The sequence below is a fragment of the Chlorocebus sabaeus genome, chromosome 11 (assembly GCF_047675955.1).
Source record: "Chlorocebus sabaeus isolate Y175 chromosome 11, mChlSab1.0.hap1, whole genome shotgun sequence".
In the NCBI taxonomy this organism is placed as follows: domain Eukaryota; kingdom Metazoa; phylum Chordata; class Mammalia; order Primates; family Cercopithecidae; genus Chlorocebus; species Chlorocebus sabaeus.
This window is the reverse complement of record NC_132914.1, coordinates 44371995-44394406: the sequence shown is the minus strand read 5'-3', so window position 1 is coordinate 44394406 and position 22412 is coordinate 44371995. Positions and strand designations below refer to the sequence as shown.

At 35.9% G+C, this 22412-nt stretch overlaps 1 protein-coding gene across 8 annotated transcripts in view; it reads left to right on the top strand.

Moving 5' to 3' along the window:
• The window catches only part of SLC38A4 (solute carrier family 38 member 4), a 67891-nt gene that overhangs the window by 23353 nt on the left and 22126 nt on the right, over positions 1 to 22412 (top strand). For 6 of the 8 annotated variants that reach the window (XM_073020649.1, XM_008002971.3, XM_073020646.1 and 3 more), the window contains exons 2-5: positions 4939 to 5130; positions 15554 to 15784; positions 20095 to 20185; positions 20693 to 20808. In XM_073020649.1, coding sequence (XP_072876750.1) covers positions 15666 to 15784; positions 20095 to 20185; positions 20693 to 20808 — 326 coding nt within the window. In that variant the 5' untranslated portion in view covers positions 4939 to 5130; positions 15554 to 15665. The remainder of the gene's footprint in view (positions 1 to 4938; positions 5131 to 15553; positions 15785 to 20094; positions 20186 to 20692; positions 20809 to 22412) is intronic. The other 2 variants (XM_037997231.2, XM_008002975.3) reach the window with 1 other exon arrangement.

Sequence of the window (22412 nt, the reverse complement as noted above, 5' to 3'; positions counted from 1 at the left end):
TAGACCTTGTTACATTATATTTCTGCTTAGGTGGAAGTCTGAAATGAACTTGTGATACTTTTCCCTGTATCAATTCAGTGTGGGATCAATAAATGAAATGGACCAGAAGGATCTTTTTCAAAGGTGAAAGGCAGAGGCAAAATATAGACATCATGGGCTGTTGTCTAACCAGATTTTTTAAAATTTAATTTTCTTGTTTTGTCAGCCGAGACTAAAAGCAATTTTCTATTTAGGTCTGTGACAAAGTCAATAAATTTGTCAAACTGAAGCAACCTTGTTTGCTAATTTTGCAACATAGTAGTTGACTATTCAAACATTTCCAAAATGCTCCATTATATAACTGTAAAGGTGGTTTAGGTTGGGTAGAAGAGAGTGGCATGCAATCAACTAAGCAATTTCCTCAAAACTCATGGGTCATTGCATTTCACTTGGTGGGGTTTCTGAGAATGGAAAATCAGAGCCTCTCCCAGGGGCCTGGGCTGAAAGCCCTTTAGGGCTTCATATTTGGGAGGGTCTCAACTCTAGATTTTTTGAAGGTGTCATCAAATGAGCCTAATCCTATAGTCATTTGTATTGCATGTGTGTTGAGATGTTATTTTGTTAAATAGAAATATTTAAAATGCACTACATTTTAGTAGTCCCATTTTGGATTAAAACAATTTAAAGATATATATGTATATTTGGTGTCTTAAAAAATAGAAGTGGCTCAAGCTTCCATGGAAATCTGAGAGGCTTTGCCAAGGTGAATTAGAAAATTATTAATCTTTACTTCTCTGTTTGCAATTAATTTGATATGTGGCTTTTGGGGGATAACACTACATTATCTCTTCTTTTATTTCTAATTTTTTATTTTGTAAGTTGAGGTTAATAATTACAGAACCATGTTAAGAGATACCTATAGTATACCTACGTTTTCATTACTCTACAAGTGATAAAAATAATATGGTAGCCCAGGTATAGAAGTGCTTGACTCCCCTTCATCGTGGCAGAGAATTCTGCTATTTGAATAATTTAGGAAGATTTCTGTAACATTTTTCTATGGATTATCTCTATTTTTCTTTCTTTCTTTCTTTCTTTTTTTTCTTTTTTTTGCAAATATCTATATTAAAAGAGAAATAAAATGAAGAATTTGAAGTGCCAAAACAATGGCATCAAAAAAGATCACAAATTCTCTTTAACGCTGTAAGTCTGAAAACCAAAAGGCAGATGGCAAATCTATATTAAAAAGAAATAATCAAAATATTGCTTCTTTCTGCAGTCCTGCTAATATTTTCCACTTTTTAGGAAAGACCTGGGAGGTCAGATAGACATTTACGTACGATGTGATAAAAAAATCAATTAGATTTTGAGTTTATGAATCTATGATGAAAGGTAACTTGTTGGAGAATAAGGCATCATAAATACAATGTCGTATAGAAAAGTTAACAAGAAATGGAAGCAAGAAAAAAAGGGAGATGACCTAAAGGGAAACTGAAGTGAGAGCAAAGAAAAGCAATGAATACAGAAACAAAGGCATTACAAAAGTATTAAAAAATAAGTAATTTGGTTCTTAGTCATTACTGTTTCTAAACGTCTTCTTCCAATTTGGCTACAACCAAATTCTATTTTCAAATATTATTTTGTCCTATGACTAAATTAGAGATTTGTGTATAGTCATGATGAGAACAACAGGTTATCTCTCCCAATGTCATTGCGAAATACCCTGATGGTCTAAGAGATTTTTTTTTTTTATTTATTTGTTGACTAATTTTAACTTGATCCTGCTGTAACTTTCTCTTTAAGGACATCTTTGGAGTTAGAAATTTTAAACCATATAATCAATGATTTTAAATAAGTATAAGAAAATTTCTTATTCAATGTACAGGTATAATCTGAATCACTGTATTTTGAGCCAACAGTCTTGTATTTTCAATAGATAACATTACATTGGGATGTACATTCTAAGACCTTCTTTGTACTATTTGAAGATGATAGTCATAGATTGATGAAAGGGGTGTTGAAATGAATGAATTATTACCATACTCTCTTACTCTATGTAAGGAAAATGAAGATTTTTATTGCTTGTTCTTGTTTTTCATAAAATGATCACTTAAAATTCATAGCATTGTGAGCTAGTGAACGTGATAAAAAGAAATAGGAATACAAGAAAAAGATTCAAATTACCATTGGCTCCAATTTAAATTTTGTTTATTTGTCCACCTTTCCTTCTGCCATTATTCTCAGATAGGCAAACATCACCAAACCCAAACTATTAGCCAACCTTCCTACTGACCTCCCTGTACTTACCTGCACCTCCACCCCCACCTCCACCCCATCATCTCTCCTACATTTTTACTGTGCTGATTTTCTTACTTTCTTCAGAAGCTTTCAAAAGATCTTCATCACTAAAAATCTGAGTTCCCTAGACTTAACACCTTTTGCAGTCTGTACTATTCCATTCTGTTCTCCTATTTTGCTCCAGAAGGTCTCTACTGCAGCCAGAATGATTCTCACTGTTGCCAGAATATACTTCTGGCATTTTAATTTTTAGCTTTTAATTTTAATCCAACATGCTAATTTACTGTAACTGTTTAGTATACTTGAAGATCAGAATTACAAGGATATTTTTCATCTAGGATGTCTTTCCTTTTCCTCTCCACCTACTAGGATCTCACATGGACTTTTAAGAGCTGGCTCAAGGTCTTCGGGCTCTCTGAAATCTTCAATGTCCTCAGCCCCTAGGGACTCTTTATTTCCTGGAGTCCTGGAGCACGCTGTGCAGTTCTGCTAACACTAATTAGGTTCTAGTCTGGGAAACCAAGTCTCCCTTTATGTGGATGTATCTTACCCCCAGCCCCTACCCCTATAGACACACAGACCAAATCTCATGTATCTATTCATGGTGGCACATATTTGAATTTCTTATGTGAAGGTCAGGTTAAAGTGTTTGTCATCTCATTCCCAGACTTGTTTCATTATTCACTACTTACGTATTTTTCATTTTATTCATTTTTAAGGTCTGCCCATATTCTGATGATTAGCTCTTTCTACCACGATACATGAACCAAGCCTGAGCCTAACTGAATCTGTTGCATGTGCCATGCATTAAAATTCAAATAGCACAAGTCTATTACCAAATGTGCATGAGATTACATTGTGGTATGATTTTAATAAATATTCAAAACATTAAATTATAATGCTTGAGTCTGTGTTGTGCTTATGAAAGAAAAGTTGTTGTGAGTTTTGTTGAGAGCAGATCATATATTTCATTAATTTTGGCCACATCTGAAAATGTCAAATGATCTAGGGAAAAAAATAGTCAAACAATTAACCAGATACTTTATTATTTTAATTTATTAACTTTTGCCAAATTAGTTTTCATGTGTGTATATTTGATTTTTAAGTCAGTGTTAGAAAAGTTTTGTAATAAGAATTTTGCTATGTAGAGTAGGTTTAAAAGAAACATGATTAAACTCTTCAATAGAAGTCTCTAATGTGTGCTTTTAATTTTTATCCAATGCTAATTTACTATAATTATTTACTATACTTGAAGATCAGAATTACAACAAAGCCAAAGCTTACAATTTTAGCAAGAGTAAAATTTTAAGGATCTATACATTTATCTCCATCCTATTTTATATGATATTATAATTTAATATCAAATTAACATATTGGAGTGCGTTCATGCTTGTTTGATTGACCCACTATCAAATGAAATTTTAACAGAATAGATTTGATTTTCTAACAATTATTGCAATTTTTTGCATGGTTAATCTTATATTTTTCTGATAACTTTGCAAACAGAAAGAAGTCTTAAATTGGAAGCATCACTATTAAATGATGGAAATAGAAATTTTAAAAGAATTTTTTTGAGATTTCCCTACCATTAAAATTGGTACATTTGTTATTATCACTGTTCCCCTAGACCATAATACTTCTCATCTAATAAAAGACAAAACTATGGGGTAACTCTAAAAAATAGACAATGAGCTAAGAGACAAGTAAAAGTAAGTTTACCATACTAAGCAGTTAATAGACCAAACAGGCACATTTGGAAAGGAAAAAAAAATAGTTAACTACACATTTTGTTTAATGTTTAATGTTTTGCATCGACTTAAGAATGTTTTACTCGAGGAGCAATGTTTAGTTTTCTTTTATAGAAATAGGAATGGACACATCTGCTGTAATCTAGCATTGCTTCTGATTGGTTATTAGATTGTTCATTCATGTCATAAATACTTAAAAGGCAAAGAACTCTCAATTCTTGATTGGTTTGTGATTTGTTTCTCTTGCTTCACTTTCAGAGTAGTGTCTAGTTGATACATCTTAATAGCAGAATAAATAAATGATTTGCCAACATATACAATATGGTAGAGTTAAAAACTCTACCTCTGTCTACCTCTGACATGTGGAGAGCCAAGTAGATTTTTTTTCAATGGAGAAAATAGCTACTTAAAAATTCTTTTAAAATGCCAAACAGCCTTTTGCCTACTCAGCACACTGCCTTCGCTATAAGAGTGGTGGCTGATATTGGCCTGTGATTTCCAGCTTCATGGCATCTTGGGTACTGTTTGAAAGTGTTTGTTATTCTGTAAAATTTTTTTCTGAAAAGGTCAACAACTCAAAAGAAAATAACTCTTTCACTATGTAATCAATATTTTCTGGAGATTTTGATTATAATGTTTCATTAAACAATCTGACCTCGTAACTATTGTTATTGTATTGTTTTACTTTGACTTCAACTCATAAGTCTTTTGAAAAAGGAATATTTCTGTATTCATCAGTCAACCAACCTAGTAGAATCTTAATAGAGAATGACACCAACCATGCTAAAACTTTCAGTGATTATTTTATTGTATAAAAGCCAAAATTCTAAAAGCAAATAGAAATTGGTGTAACTGATGTTTAATCCAAATGTACAACGGTAAACTGACTTAGCTTCTCTTTTTTTTTTTCAAGAGCTGACGCAAGTTGGACAGAAGGAGGTGTTGGGGTGAGGTGGTGGTGTTGATTGGCTTGTCTCGTTCACTCCCACTGGTCTTTAAATCAATGTCTAGATCTCTAAAGGTTCATAGAAGTTAAAGCTGTTACACGGGTCTGCCATTCCAAACAAGTCAGGAAAGCCTGCCCAGGACTGGATAAATAATTAAGGTACAGCTGTTTTTACGTGAATATTTGCAGTGCTAAAATAATGCTTACTTTCTTATTTTTATTGTGTTGATTGTTTATTCATTACAAATTAAAATGTTTGAAAATACTAACTTCTTTTTCTCATTTTAGAAATGATCAATTCAGTACAATGTCAAACACTGAAATTATTTACCCAGGTCCTGATTGCAGTTTTCTTTTGCAGATAATTTTAGGTTTAAGCATAAAATTAGGACAGTGAATAATAAGAAAGGGAAACATTGCAAATACAACCAGTAAAATGTGTTTAGTTATTTATATCTCCATGTTGATCATGGACTGTAATGAAGAATTGACACAATTTGTCTTAGGAAAAAATAAGAAAGTTTGGAAGTACATTCACAATATTACTCTATTAAAGATTTTTGTTTATCTTGAAAACAAACAAAAAACTCACAAAATTTTTGACTAATCAAAGAAGGAACATCACTTTAGTGCAGCACATGTGAATGGCTGAGAGTCTGGGCTGCACCATTATCAAATGAAAAAGAAAAACTGTTGTGTCTTACCTTTTCTTCTTAATTTGACCATTTTAGTTAAGGAGTATTTTTAGAACAAAGTTACTAAAAGAAACTAGGGAATTGAATGGAATATAAGCCTAACTTTAGATTTTGAAGGAGTAGAGTCAATTATCTAAAAGTAGAGGTGTTCTCCTCAAATTTATTAATCAGACAGAGGAGAATTCCCAGTGGATTTAAGTATCCCTATACCTTGAGTATCTTAGAGAGCATATGTGGATGGTTTTAGTTAAATGCCCAGGGTATAGTAAAACTAAGAGTGTTTTGGAGTGTTTTGTAACTCAGTGGAAGAATATTTGAATTGATGATATATATCACATTCATGAACACTGGGCTAAAAGTTTTAGTTTTGACAAAGTAAAGAAATTTAGGTGTGTTTTTAATAAAAGATTGCCATTTAGTTTATAATTCAAGATCCTCCAGTTCCGATTTATATTTAGATAGTTTTCTGGGATTTTCTTGAAAGTATTTACATTTATACTCCTAAGAAGTATGTAAGCAACATTTAAGATCTGAAAAATGTAGCTTTAATGACTCAACTTTTGAGTTTTCTTTAAACATGTTATACAGTGTGCTTTAAGGTTATTGGAGCTATTTTTTAGTTATGTGAATTAGTTTAAAGAAAGTGAAAATAATTATTCCAGAGAAAAAGTACCTCTGGGAGTGGTCCAGTTATCTATTATAATGAATGGAACTTACTTCATCCAGAGTTCATGACAGATTAGGTATCATGCATTAAAATGTGGAGCATAAAGAGTTCACTATGTTAATATCATGTATGCTACATATCCCTGTGCATTCTGGAAACTACTGTTTGGGAAAATATGAACTAAAATTTATGTGGCAATTTATGTTTAAGATGACTATGTTTTCTTCTAAGATCAGATCTAGAAAGTCTGTAAACAAAATCGCATATTCAAATCTTATGACCAGTCCTTTATACCTCATCAAATGGATGCTTTAATTCTTATGTTAGCAAGCATGTAATCTTTTCAGCAATGGGAAAATACCCAGTAGTTGGTTATTTATCTTAACTTTTCTAGTTTTTCCTAGATATTACCTGTAAGCTATATCTGAGTAGAGGGGGGGGAAAAAAAAAAAAAAGGAAATGCTAAAATATCAGCACTAGCAATGGGAAATAGTCAAGTAAGCACAGTTCTTCTGTTATTGTCGGTTTCTTCTTTAAGAGTTACCTCAGACTGGATACTTTTATGGAAGCTAATTTCTGTGAGAACTCATGCTATAGACCAACAAGCACTCTCACTGACAAAATATGACAAGAATGGCATTGTTGGGGAAATTAAGAGAATTTAATATAAAGGTAATATTAGATTGTAGTGTGAAAGCTACATTCATTTATCTGTGGTACAGCGTGGATGTAGATTTAAATAAGTTCCTTGTATACAAGATGATTTGGCTTTTAGAAGTTGCATGACCCTTGCTCAACAAAGAGTAAATGATAGGTGAGGCTATCTGCTACCTAAACCTAAATTTCAAAGTGAATTTGTCAGTACCGGGTAGGCGTGAAAGATGAGACAGATAGCAATGCTGGGAAATCCGCTCTGGCAATATTAGCTCCCTTTTTCACTTTCACTTATCAGGTAAAATAAATGTTTACAGTAACTAGGGAAGGTCAGAACTTTTGCTTCTCGACTCAAGGACTGTTTCGCTTTCCAGATTTGATATCTTTCTTTGAAGTTGAACCATATAGGTAAAATTTAAGAAATGTACTATTTTGACACTCTTACACCCTGAACGTCTTAGGCCCCCATCCAAAGAACAAGACATTACAATGTTTAATAATTAGAATTTGGATATAAAGAATTAACTACTCAGAACACTTAGATATCTTTTTAAAAAATATAATAAAAATGAAATTATTCTAATATGATAATATTCTAAATACTTGGTTTCAAGTTTTGACTTTGTATTTTCATGAAGAGTGAATTGAATTAACAATGCAGTTGAGCACTGCTGTGCTAGAAAACCCAGTCTGTTTCTGCAAGACCTCTTTGTATCACAGAGAAACTTAACTTTAATGAGGAGAAGGGCTAGACTATAGAAAATTCTGTTGAACTCAATTTGACTTTTCTTTTAGAAGCGTTTTGAACATTCTCTGTGCAACAAAGCTATTCTTTCTCCTGGCAATCAGAGGGGAGCATTTTCATTTCATTTTTAAGCATTATCCTATAAAACTGTAATCAAAAAGCATACCTCTATCTATTAATATAACACAGATCATATAAAATTGCACTTATCTTAGTGGAGTGTAACACTAGGCACTGTGTTAGATGCCAGGAATATGTAGAATCCACAACCCCAGCACCATTCCTATTTTCATGAAGTTTCCTGCCTAAGACAGTTAATTATCAAATAGGCAACTAAAAGAGTAAGTAGAAAGTGTGATAAATACTACGCAGGGGAGGAGAGCATATAGTGGCAGATCTAGTGTAATGTGGGGTCAGAGAAGGACACTCTGACCAATTGGCCTTTAAAGATTTTCAGGTTGTTTTAGTTAACATTAGGAGGGACCTGGCTAAGAATGTGGGGAACGGCAGTCCAAGCAGAGGGAACAGTGCCTTAAGAGGTCCTGCAGTGGCAGTGGGGAGATGAGAGAAGCCCAGTGTATTCAGTGAGTGAGGGGTGTTGGGATTCAGTATGAGATGAAAGAGCTATGTCTGGGTCAAAGTATATAGAGCTTCCAGTGTATTAGGAAATTTGACTTTCATCTAAAAGTGATGACAAAATCACAATAGGACCTTCAGTAGGGCAGTCATTCGGAATAACATAGTGGTCATGGAGATAGAAGTGGATGAATTCTAAATAAATGTTGAAAGAAGGACTGATAGGACTTGGTGATATGCTGGACATGAGTAGCGGGTGAAGGATAGAGAATGGGACAGGCAGGTCCGCCCAGTGAGCGGTTGGGTGAATGAAGGTACCATGTTCTGAGATGGCAAACAGCAGAAGAATCTATGCCTATGAAAATTTTACGTTTCAATTACAGTATTTGCCAGCAATATTCTTTTCTATCCTACTCATGCAACAATTCTTTGATTAATTCAAAACATATTTATTCCAAGAAAAAGGTAAAAATATTAATTATATTATGCTCTAAGAGTTTTCTCAAAATCTGTTTTAGTAGACTGAGTTCCTCAGGTGCAAGGAGTCTGTTTTATTCATCCTCTGGGTCTTCCACAGTTTCTGATTAAATTTTAGCAATTATGATATAGTCTAAAGGCTTCAAGGTATATGCTTTGTGCTGTAGACAGATGATTCAGAATATTTAGTTTCTCATAATGTGCTAATTCTTTTTGAAATGTGCATTTAACATTGTTCCCTTAAAATAGATCAGTAATATCATCTTCAAAGTTAAGATATAAGCTATAAAAACGTGTCCCAACTTTTGTGAGAGCTCTCTTGGCCAAGGCAAAAATAGAATACTTTTTTTTTTTTTTTTTTGAGACGGAATCTTCCTTCGTTGCCCAGGCTGGAATGTAGCGGTGCAATCTCGGCTCACTGCAACCTCTAATCCCGGTTCAAGCCATTCTCCTGCCTCAGCCTCCTGATTAGCTGGGACTACAGGCATGCACCACCACGCCCAGCTAATTTTTGTACTTTTAGTCGAGATGGAGTTTCGCCATGTTGGCCAGGCTGGTCTCAAACTCCTGACCTCAGGAGATAGACCCTCCTCAGCCTCCCAAAGCGCTGGGATTACAGGCGTAAGCTACCATGCCCACCCCAATAAATATTTTATATATGCTAAAACAGCATAAAATTAGGTCTTAATTTTTGCATTTGTGAAGGGGCACCTACCTCACTCATAATGTTTGTGAGAGTTTTGCGACTGCAAAGTCCTCTTGTAAGTGTCTAATTTTGCATATGAAATACTATGTATGTTTGCAGGTAGATAAAGACATCAGTTCAATTCTGATTACTGGAAGAGAGAAAACAGATTTAAATTTATTGAAGGCCTACTATATGCCAAACTTTGACACTCATGATCTCATTTACATTCTCACAAGTTTGCTTTGTGGTAAATAATATTACCTTCATTTCATAGAAGATGGAAAAGACAGAAGTTAGTTAATGTAGCCAGGATTTATACCCAGTTTTGCTTACTGCCAAAGCCATAGTTCCTGTTCCCTGATTAGGCTTTAGTTCTCTGTAGTAGAGACAGCAATACAAAGGTGGCATAGCATGGAGGCCACTCAACTTGGTGCCTCCATTACCTCATCTGTACAATGGGAATAAGAAAAAAATTGTACTCACCTCAGAGGACCGCTCTGAAGAATTGATAGACGCAAGGCCTTAAAACAGTGGCTGGCATGTGGTAAGGGCCATATGAGTGTTTGATGTATCTTTTTTTAAAAAATTCTTGGATTAGCATGGCTTAATGCAAATGAAATGAATGAGGTTCTTATTAATATACAAAGTAGAACAGACTGTAACTGAAGCTTCTGGACTGCAGTCATGTATACTTACAGCAGCAAAGATCTCAGCCCCACTGCCCCTTCCTCAGAGAACCCTTCCCTGATCCCCTAGACTAAGTTGGATACTATGAAAGACACTGCTATGGCCCCTTACAGGGGCTGGATAAATTAAGGATGGGGGAGGGAGGGAAGCATGCCAGTCACTGTGACCCACATGTGCAAATGACTTGAGATGTAGAGAACACGGTGAATTTCTGGAATGGAAAGACTAGTGTAACTAGAACACTAAGGTGAGGAGAGTGTGGAAGGAGATGAGACCAGAAATGTGAGTGGACTAGGCAGAATGTTACCAGGAGTGTTGAGAATTTTGGACTTTGTCCTCAGAGTAAAGTGAAGACATTACAGGGTTTTAAGCAAATAAAGGATATCATCTGTGTTGTTGCTGTTATGTTTCAAATATCCCTCTGGCTATTGGATAAAGAATGAATGGTAGGGGCAGTTAAAGAAGGCAAAAGAGAATTCAAGATCTATTAGGAGATTTTTACAGTAGACATGATAGTAGCGTGGACAAGAGTGAAGGTGAAAGAAATGAAAAGAAAAAGACTAACTTGAGAAATATTTCAATTCATTGTGAAAGTCAACCAGGCTTTTGTAAAGAACTGGATGTGGAAGGTAATAAAGAAAAATTTATAATAGAAGGCTCTTATGCTTTTGACTTGAATAACTGGATAAATGGTGACAACATTCTTTGGTGCGGAAACATTGGAAGAAGAGGGCCTATCACAAGTAGACTTTGGACACATTGAATTTAAACTGCTTTTGAGATATATAGATGACATTTAGGCCCCCGAACACATGGAACTCGAGTGCCCAGGAGAAGCCTAGGCTGATGTAACTTGAGGAGTCTTTGGTATATGTATTTGTCGGAGTTCTCCAGAGAAACAGAACCAAGTGGAGATAAATAGATAGACAGGTATATAGGTATATAGATATAAGATGACATTTATCATGGGAATTGGCTTTCATGATTATGGAGCTAAGAGGTCTCAAAATATAGCATCTGCAAGCTGGAGAACCGGAAAAGCTGGTGGTATAATTTAATCTGAGGCCGAAGGCTGAGAAACAGGATGCTGGTGGTATAAGTATCAGAATTGCAAGATCTGGGACGCAGGAGCTCCAGTGTTCAAGGGCAAGAGAAGGCAGGAGAAGATGGATGTCCTAGCTCAAGCAGAGAGAGTAAATTTGCCCTTCCTCTGCCTTTTTGTTCTATCTGGAACCTGGAGTGGTTGGAGGATGCCCACCTTCAGTGGGGAGAGTGGATCTTTTTCACTCAGTCTATTGATTCAAAAAGTAATCTTTTCCAGAAACACCCTCACAGACACACCCCAATATAAAGTTTTACTTGCTATCTTCCCATCCTTTAACACAGCCACAATGACATATAAAATTAACCATCACATTATATGAAGTCTTGGGAGTGGATTGGAAGAATGGGACTTAAGATCTAGCTTTAAGGAAGTCAAGCAATGAAACTTCACACAAAATCTTATTTTTAAAAGGACAAACCACAAAAACTGTGAAAAGTAATAGTGATGTCATCAGCAAAGAGAAATTTTTGAGAATTCCTGGAAGGCAGAAAGAAGATAGGGTTGGAAAATCTAAGAGAAAAGGAACCAAGATAAGTGTGTTTTTCCCATAGGGTGCCCTTCAGTTAGCTTCAAGTTAAGTCGATATAGACAAAGAGGAGGCATAGATCATGGGTAACCAGTGATCAGATATCCACCAAGGAACCTCAGTGTAGACATGATAGTCTGTTTGGGATACCGTTTTTGACTATAGGATAAATCTGTGATCCATTCTGTAAAGAAAGCTCAAGGAAGGATGCTAGTATAAGTATTAGGGCCTCTACTGCAGACAAAGAGGTATAACAAGCAGGAATGGAAGCTCTACCAAAAAGAAGATACATTAAAATGCTTCACTCCCAGAGTAACCACTCCTGGAGTGGCAGCTGTGCCTGGGAGTGGGATGCTCCTCCCACAAACAAGCAGCAGAAGAGCCACTTGCACAGAACCTACAACGGAGCAGCCCATCAGTGAAATGGGCCCACACAATTTCAGAGAAGCTCTGAGTACCAGCTGTCCAAGCTAATTAATGCGCTCCGTCATTCACAAATATGAACAGATAACCTAGGACACTCGAAACTAAGGAAAACGAGCAGCATGGAAGAGAAGGACCAAAGGGAACAAACAGAATAACTAACTTCAGAAGAAACATAATTTAGGGAACAAAAGGAACTTCTGAAAACCTCACATCAATATACTTAGAAAAATCTGAGACAATATTGTATCCATAAAACAAAGAAAGTGATATGAAAAAAGAGAAAAAGGATAAGAGCAAATTATTAGAAATTAAGAGCATGATTGAGAAAAATAGTCAGCTGACAAGTTGAAAAATGAAACAGATATAGCTGAAGGTGAAATTTGTTATTTTGGATGTGACATTGAGGAAATATTCCTGGACATCGAGCAATAATGAACAGATCGAACATAAACAGAAAAGCTTAGCAATATGGATCAAGAGGTCCAATACCTGATTAATAAAAGTTTTAGGAGCAAACAAAGGGGAAGAAATAGTTTTCTTTTTAAATAGTAGAACTTTTTTTATTTTTAGAAGAAAATGTGTCTTCTACAGAAGACAGACACAAGCCTTTTGATTGAATGGGCCCTCTGCATGCTGAGTATGATGAATTTTAAAAGCAACTCACATCTAGTTAAGTCGTAATAAAAAGATAAGGATGAAAATTCTAAAATCCTCAGAAAAACATTGATAAGTTATCTATAAAGAAATAAGAACAAGACTCATCTATAGAGGCTAGAATAGAGAAATTTCTTCAATATTCTAAAGGAAAATGCTTCTGAATCTAGAATTCAAACAATTGATAAAGTTTGAAGGCAAAATAAAGACATTTTCCAACATGAAGCAACTCAGAAATTCTATTTACAGACATAGGCTCATTGTGTGAAAAAAGTTATTCAAGGCATTAGTTTAGCATAATGCAAAATAAACTGCAGAAAGAAGATAGAATGGTGTTCAAGAAACTAGCGGCTGAGAAAGACTCAGAGGTTGGAGGAGGAAGCCATTCAGAATGAGAAAGAGCATAGAAAATTTGCTTTCAAAGTTTTGGTAATATAGAATTATATTTCATTTGTTATGTCGTCAAATATCCCACTTTGTCTTTAGGGCATACTATTTATATAATGATAATACTGTAATTGCTGCTTATTAGTTTTACATGTTTAGAAACAACCTACAGGCAAGTTATGACACATTTGTTTCACAGAACAAGATGAAAATATTATGATCTTCAAATTGTAAAAGCATGTTATTAACTAAAATAATTATGAGTGTAGGGGAAGGAAGAAAAGAAAAAGTATGCTAATATCCTTATTTTTTATGGGTAACCAGTCTAAAATCAGTAAACCAAGTCTAAAAAGCTTTAGTGAATTATTTAGATCTAGAATGGCTAATTTTAAATGACAAGCTAAAAGCAGAAACCATCAACAGTGGTTGCTGCTGGGAAGTGAGACTGGTACTGTGTGAAGAGTGAGAAAAACCTTTGTCCTCATTTAGTGAGTTTCTTTTTTTTTTTTCTCTTAACCATATGCAAGTCTTACTTCTATTCTCTTTTAGCTTTTAACCTGTTTCTTTAGATCTTTTATGTACATATACTTAGGCTGCCTTATATTAATAATAGATTCATTTTTGTTCCTCCTGCTTAAAACGCTGTGTGCTATTTTTTAAAATTCTGAGAACTGCTTTCTTTATTTCTGGACAATTCTCTGCCATTATCTCTTTCTGTTTTGTCTCACCCTAGTCTTACAATTCTCTATATTGGAATGACTATTAGTATGTGTTTGAACTTGTAATTCTTATTTCCCCCATTCCTCTTAACTTCTTGTTTGTATTTTCCATTTTTTAATCTCTTCATGCTATAATTTGAGTGATTTCCACACATCTTTCAATTTTATGACTCTTCCTTCAGCTGAGTTTTTTTTTTTATTTCAATGATTCTATTTTTTCTTTTTTTTTAGAATTCCTTTTTTGACTCTTTTTCCAACTAGCCTGTTCTCCTTTTATATTCCTTTATGTTTTTATTCTGTGAAAGTTATTCTCTTATTTTGAATGTTTTCTTTTACTTTTCATTATAATAATGTAAAAGTCCCTTTTAAATTGCTTTGTTATTTGTAGTTCCTTATATGTGAATTTGATCATTTCCTGCGCCTACCGGCACTCTTACTAGTGAGTTTCCATGTGTGTTTTATATGTTTTGTAATTTGAGGATGTGAACTTTTCCCAGGTATGAGTTATCTTCCAAAAAAGTACTGCCATGGCACTGGGTTGTGGAGGTATTCCCATGTGGTAGTTTCTGTTTGTCAGAGGAATTGCAGATTTTGTGACTTCTGGAGCAATTTTTATGTTAGTTTCTCTGCTCAAGATTTCCTTATCAAATGGGTATTGCACATTTCAGGACCACACCTTTCAAGAGTGATAGTGTTTCTCCTAATATAATGGTTCAATGATAATTGAATGAATCTAACGGTAAGAATTTCAGAAGAAATTATATCGACAACATATAGTAGATTCAGGGCATTTTTCAAAAACACAATGCCAGTCCACCCCTTTTCACTTTACAGTTGAGGAAAATGAGGTCCTCAAATGTTAAATGATTTATGCTGAGATCCAGTGAATTAAAGGCAGAGCAGAGCCTAAAATCTAGATCTCTTTGTTGTTAAAATACATTTTAATTTGACATAGATGATGACTGATGCTGACCCAGAGGTAAATCTGAACTTTCTTTTGTTACTGTTCTTAACTTTGGTTTCAGGATCCAAGTGCCTAGAAAGTGACTTCCTAAACTTGATCCTCACCTATGTTGCATATTATCAAGCATTTGCTGGTGTTAATTCTTTCCTGTCCAATTAAATTAAAGCAGTAATTTTCTTTCTAGTTATTGCTAGTAGAGACACTGGTAGATTCTGCCTTGGCAGACCTTCCTTTGTCAAGAATTTACTTTTGTCTTCCTTTCTTTTAAAACATGCATCCCACTCACAAATACCTAAATTTCCTTGAAGACTGCTGCCATGTCTTAAGATTTTTTTTTTCTATAGTGACTAGTAAGACCTGCCATTTTCATTACACATAGACAATCTATAAATATCTGCTAATTTAGCAATTATTAGTAATTTCCTTTCTTCTCTTCCATTTTTTTCTTTCTTGTATTGGGTAAAGGAACCTTTCAGGATTTGCTTATGTAAAATTTTCAGGAGTTACCTTCCTTCTTCCCTTTTACAGAGAGCATACAAAATGTAGATGATTCATATTCACTTATTTCATTTAAATAAAATTATAATGATGTATGTTGTGTTCTGTTTGCAGAACAGAGTGTTCTGAACATCAACACAAAGTGGAAGAACCTTAAGCTGAACGTACAGTATATTATTTACACTGAAGGGGCTTGTGTGTGGACAAGAAAGCGCTGACAGCTCAAATGGATCCCATGGAACTGAGAAATGTCAACATCCAACCAGATGATGAGAGCAGCAGCGGAGAGAGTGTTCCAGATAGCTACATCGGGATAGGAAATTCAGAAAAGGCAGCAATGAGCAGGTATGGGGTTAAAAATTACTAGGTTCCATGGAAAAATAAGACAAGATGTGGACATGGAAAACAAGGGTCTTGATGGGAAGAATTGGATTTATTACAGGTCAATTTGAGATAACAATGATATTGATGCTAGCACATCAATTCCCTGGTCCTGAAATACACTGATAATGTCAATCTATTTTGTGACTATTTAGAATTGAGGTTATAATGTCCTTGTCTCTATTAATAATGTGTAATAATTTTAATTATATTAGCCTCTTGCTCCTCTTACCTTTCTCAGATTCCTCTTTGAATGTTGCTATACCTCCTGGTTTCTGTAGGGATTCTTTTCTCTCTAAAAGTATCCTCTGGGCAAGCTCACTCACAACTATTATGGCCTCACCAACTGAATATATGCCATATCCCCAGCCTGTTAAATTTCTCTACTGAATATTTCAGATCGTTATATCTGGCTGTCTACTACACATCTCTACTGGACCACTACTGTGTCTGAATTGCCTCATTCATAAAGTTAAACCTGTAATGTTTAATATTGAACTCCTATCTTTCCCTTCAAAACCAGCTCCTCTTCTAGTAATCCCCATCCTAGTGAAAATCACTGCTGTCATCTAGCAACTCACTCAAAAGCCCCTAGGTGTAAACTTTGACCCACATAGCCAATGGTCAGTCATATCCAGTTGGTTTGACCTTATTAATGCTTCAAATACACCCACTTTTCTGTACCCATTCTACTGTGGTCTTACCTTAGGTCTGCATTAAATGCGAGATAGGGAGAGTCCTGATTTGTCTCCCTGTCTTACATTTTGCTCTCCTCTGTCTAGCCCTCTACCCTCCTGCAAGAGTAATCTCTTACAATTGCAAATTGAATCAATTTCCATCCTTAGATAAAGCCCTTCTGCGCCTCTCCAATAGCAATAAGAGAAAGTAGATTACACACTGCTGGGCACATAAGGTCCTTTGTGATCTGTTCTTGACCTGCTGCTCCTGTCCTGTTTTTTGCCCTCTCCCTATCTGTTACTTGTTGCCTTCACTCGTTCTGCTCCAACTGCCTGGAATCAGTCACCTGCTCCCCCTTTCTCCGTGTTGACGCCTCTCATCCTTCAAGAATCAGCTCAACGTTAGGTCTCCTATGCAGCCTTTTCCAAATTACTCTACTCCCCCACGTAGAAGTGACCGCCCCTCCTTTGTGTACCCTCTCCTTGTGCAGATGTTAATTACATCACTACTACAGGTTAATGGCCTCTGTGGTCCCACCACCTGCCACATTGTCTGGTGCATAGTAAGTGCACAATAGTTATTTGATTAGTCAATTGATTTCCCACAAAATGTTATATCGAGTTGTACATGATTCAAGATTCTCAGAAGGGAATTTTTGACCAAATCTAGGCCTGAAATAGAGAATATTATGCTCAAACAAAGACTTCTCATTTCATCCACAACACCCAGAAAAATCCATCAGGAGAAAGCACTGTTCTTCCTTCAAGTAGCTTAGTGCAATGAACTTTAGAGATGTTGGACTAGGGAGGCCACTGAGATGTAAATTGTGGCATTTTCTAAATCAGGTGACCCTTGAGGAAACACTAGGGTGGTAGAAGATAGGGCTTTGGAGTCTGCAAGTAGTTGTCTGACTTTAGAGAAGCTGTTTGTCCTCTTTGAGCTTCAGTGGAAAATGTAAAATGGCAAACCAACAGCTACTTTTCAAGGATGAGATGGGTGCCCAGAATATAGATGACATTCAATACTTTTTTATTACTTCTCCTTCACTGCATTACCCACAGTAAATTGATTCAAACCTGAGGATGCTTGTTTCTGAGAGGGATGTACACAAATATGAGCTGTGCCGAGGTTGACAGAGCTGAAGGGGACACCCTCCGAAGAACTGTCATAGTGTCATTCCACTTGATCCTCAAAAGCCAGAATGGAAAGAGCATGAATGCTTTTGTTAAGCTTCATGCAATGTGTTCCGAATCACTCACAGTGACTTACCTTTTATCTCTTAGCTTAAACATAGGTCATCATTTTGCAGTTTTAAAAATCAGTTTAAAGAGGTGGGTTTTATCTATGTGTGGTTTGGATTGAACCCTTAAATGGAAATTTTTGAGAAATTCAACATAATGTATTTATTTGTGATCATTATACTTGCGTTTTCAATACATGCTGGGTTTGGTATCAAAACATTTAACATACTGGGGACATTTCTCATCTATTTTATACAATCTTGGCATGTTTAGTGACTACAACTCATCTCATGCCGAAATAAGAACATGCAAATGCCTCAAAGAAAGAAAATCTGTTTACTTTCAAATTCTCAATTTTAAAAACTACTCATGGAATACAGATTTTAGTTTATTGATTAAAATAAAGAATAGAATGTTGGACATTCCAGAGTTTAAATTCTAGGTGGTACTTTTGTTTTTATAGTCTTCAGGCCCATTTTAGGCTTCATTTTATCCTGTCATTTCAGTCTCCAACTGTGAACATTAGGTACCAGTCTTCACATAGCAGGTACATTAATTACAGACCATTAATGTAAACCACGAAAGAGTGGTGGGGAGGTGTATGGAAATGGAAGGAGGCAACAACTGAGGGCATTGTGCTTTCTATGAGAAATATGGGGAGAAGGCCAGGAAATATTCTTAACTTATGTACTCAGAGCTATTTATTCCTTGAGTTCTAGAAAAGCACATAAAACTTTGTGATTTTGTCTGCTGTTTCTATCTACATCTCATACTGTTTTCTGTTCTCAAAAAGTAACCCCACCATCCTCTTTCGTCTCCAGGTTATTTTCAGGATTATCTTCTGTTATAAAAAATAGCTTGTACAGATCTCGTAGAATAATTTTTTTCTATCTTATTTCTAAGGTTATTTATTTATTTATTTATTGAGACAGAGTTTCACTCTTGTGGCCCATGCTGGAGTGCAATGGTGCGATCTCGGCTCACTGCAACCTCCACCTCCCAGGTTCAAGCGATTCTCCTGCTTCAGCCTCCTGAGCAGCTGGGATTACAGGCGCCTGCCACCACACCTGGCTAACTTTTTGTATTTCTAGTAGAGACGAAGTTTCACCATGGTGGCCAGGCTGGTCTCGAACTCCTGACCTCAGGTTATCCACCCGCCTTGGCCTCCCAAAGTGCTGGGATTATAGGCATGAGCCACTATGCCTGGCCTCTAGGATTATATTAATAGAACAATCTTTAATTATTTTATCTTTCTTTTCATGTAGGAAATGTCCTAAAATTTTCAACCCATCAATTTGAAAGCACTTTTAAAATCATACATAGTTTAGCATTTTATATAAAAACAACTAAAAAGTCTGTGACATTTTGCAATATAAAAATGCAATGGCAGCAGCAGGCCTTATTAATCGAGCCTCTTGGAAATGTGGCTGGTCCTAGGTCCGTAGCTTCAAAAGCCCTGGCGTGTAACTGCAGGAGCTGACCAGCACAGCTCTGTGACCAAGTTGTACAGTTTCTGGCCTGTGTCCAAGAAAACCACAATCACAATGCTCTGTGGATAGTGACATATTAAAGTTTTCTTTCCCTCTCAACTCTTCTGCCAATTCATTGAATTGCTTTCATAATTTCCTTGGTTTCATTCATTATCTGTTAATAATCCATGCACATTTTGAGAGTAATTAAAATACATACGCACACACAGAAACAACCAACACAACACAGAGCTACCACTGAATTACTTTCCAATAAGAGATATATGTATAAATGATTGTACCAAAAAAAGAAAAAAAGGAAAATACCAGCTATAGGGCCCTGCCTGGGACCGCCTGATGCCGGAGGGAGAATGGGGTCTCCCCCTGGGTATGGGTGGGTATGGGCCTGCTGCTTCACCTTTCTGAGCCACAGTTCCCTGTAGGGATATTTTGAGCATCACAGTGCCTAAGCATTTAATAAATATTTGTTGAATTAATAAAATCATCTGATTATAGTGTGGTAGGAGTTCAGAAAACTCTGACATAACCCTAAACTCTTTCTTTGGAAGGGCTCTAAATGGGAACACAATTAGTTGTAGTTAGTCTCTTGCATAGCTGATGTGAGAAAGAAGAAATGTGGTATAAACAATTTTTTAATAATATTTCCTTCCTTCATAACATCCTTCTTCCATCCCAAAGTATAGTTGTAAATGGAGCTCAGTTGTTGGTCTGGAATGACCACTAGTGTGAAGGAGGAAAAGAAAAATAAATTCGGGCATCTAATTTCTCCTCCTCTGATTACTTAGACCACCTGAAACATACAAATGATTCAGAGCATGTATTTAGATGTTTTCATTTTGTTATTTGTGTGTGTGTGTGTGTTCAGTCAATTTGCTAACGAAGACGCTGAAAGTCAGAAATTCCTGACAAATGGATTTTTGGGGAAAAAGAAGCTGGCAGATTACGGTGATGAACATGTAAGTGAATCTATGTTTTCAGGCAATAAACGGGACTGAGTGTGTCTGATCTACCTAGGTCTCTGTGAGAAAACAATGTGACTGAAATTTTCCAACCCTTGATCAGCACATTCTCTGTTTATTCAGGCCCTTACTGGAATAAGGGCTTGTTTTTTCCTGTTCGCCATATGGCTGCATAAATCATTTATGAAATTTATGTGTTTTGGGGGGAAATCATTCTAACCCAAAGGTAATCTGCAATCATACATGTTTTCCCTTCTTTATGTGACTCCCTTTGTAATTTGTATTTTTACCAAGGCCTCTGCTTTTGTAAAACCAAGCACTGCATTCCATTGAAAATTACATGCTTTTACTGATCTTGAATAATGGCTTTACTCACTGTAATTTTATCTTAGTCTTCAATTTTGGACTGTAATCTGCAGAAAATATAATGTGAGAATAAGGATAACCCCTAAAGGTTTGCCCTTTGGCAAATGTTTGCTTATAATACATCCCTTCTTCTTCAAGCATCCCGGAACCACTTCCTTTGGAATGTCTTCATTCAACCTAAGTAATGCCATCATGGGCAGTGGGATCCTGGGCTTGTCCTATGCCATGGCCAACACAGGGATCATACTTTTTATGTAAGTGAATGGGTATGTCTACCTTTGGTGATGAAGTCCATGCATACCTGGTGGCTCTTTCAATTAACAATCTCAAGTTTGATCTTTGTGAACATGAAGGATCTGAGAAAGTATTAGTGAATTCCTCTGGCTTTTAGATAGAACCGCAACCTGAGGAAAAAGTCAGAGGAGGCTACTCATGGTACTTGGTCACCCAAGCATCCCTAACCCAATGGCAGAAAGTGTATGTGCTCAACCAACCAAAGTGCTGGATCAGCCTCGCCAGAAGAATTTTGTTGTTCAGTAGATACTTGAAATAATTTGGTGTTTAGCAGCCAAAAAGATCTTTCCCAGAAGCAAATCTAATTTTATCTCATTCTCAGGAAAGAAACAACTAAGTCTAAGGCCCTGCATGCCCCGGCCTACCTTATGTCCCATTCCCTGTGCCCCTGTGCGACAGATACACTGGGCACAATTGCCTTCTCTCCATCCCATGAAGATGCCACATTCCCTCTCACCACTGGACCTTTGCACATGGTCTCGGAACCCTCTTCTCTATCTTTTTCATCTAGTTAACTCCTCATATGTCAGTTCAGCCTCACCTGAATACTGCCTGCCCTGATCTCCATGACTGGGGCAAATCACCTTATCATACACTCACCACAGTTTTAATGTTTTAGTGCCATTTGTCTGAATCATTTGGTTAATATCTGTCTCTCTTGCTAGACTATAAGCTCTAGAAAGTTGAGCCCATGTCTGTTTTTACTCACCAATGTCTCTACCTCCAAATCTAGAGCAGTGCCTGGTACAGGAAATATTTGTTGAGTGACCAAACCTTATTCCTAAACCTACGCACTTTCACCCAACTTGTCCAAATGCTGCCTAAGGATAGCGGCATCTGGTAGTTGACCTGTTGGGTGGATACTGCACTGTCTATGACAGACAACAACAGACGTTTATGTGCATCATGTACAGCCTGGTATTTTCCAAGATATAGTTGGCAGCAGTGGAATTCTTCACAAGAATAAAGTCTGATGTTAGGCACCACTGTGGACACAGATCCTAATCCCAAATGCAATGCTAGAGAGTTAAATAACTGTCTAAGAATGCAACATTTATATCATAAATATGTGCTGTTTATGTTCTGAATATCATATATGATTAGTAATCATACAGCTATTTGAGGGCTAAGGATCAGGACTATAAATATTTATATTGTGTTCGTGCTTTGAACTGTTTTATGTATTATATTCTTTAGCTGAATGGGTTTTTATATCAACTTTACTTTTATGTAAGCCATGTTTTGAAATAAACTAGGATTTTAATAATCTGAATTTTAGTAGCCATATATATAGTCATATATTTGTATGCTTTTGTAGTGTGCATTACCTCTAAGACAAAAAAGCTGCCCTTCCTTATTATACAATACTATTAAAATGAATTAGGAAGTTATAGATCACTGATGAATAGAAATAGGAAAAACTTCACCCAATCCTACAGTCATAGATCATCTTCATGAGAGAAGAATATTCCACTTTTTAAAATGAGGGCCTCATTTTTTAGCAGATTAATGTGGTCAGAACAATTAAATCACTAAACATGATGGGGTGTGTTTTGTGTGTCTA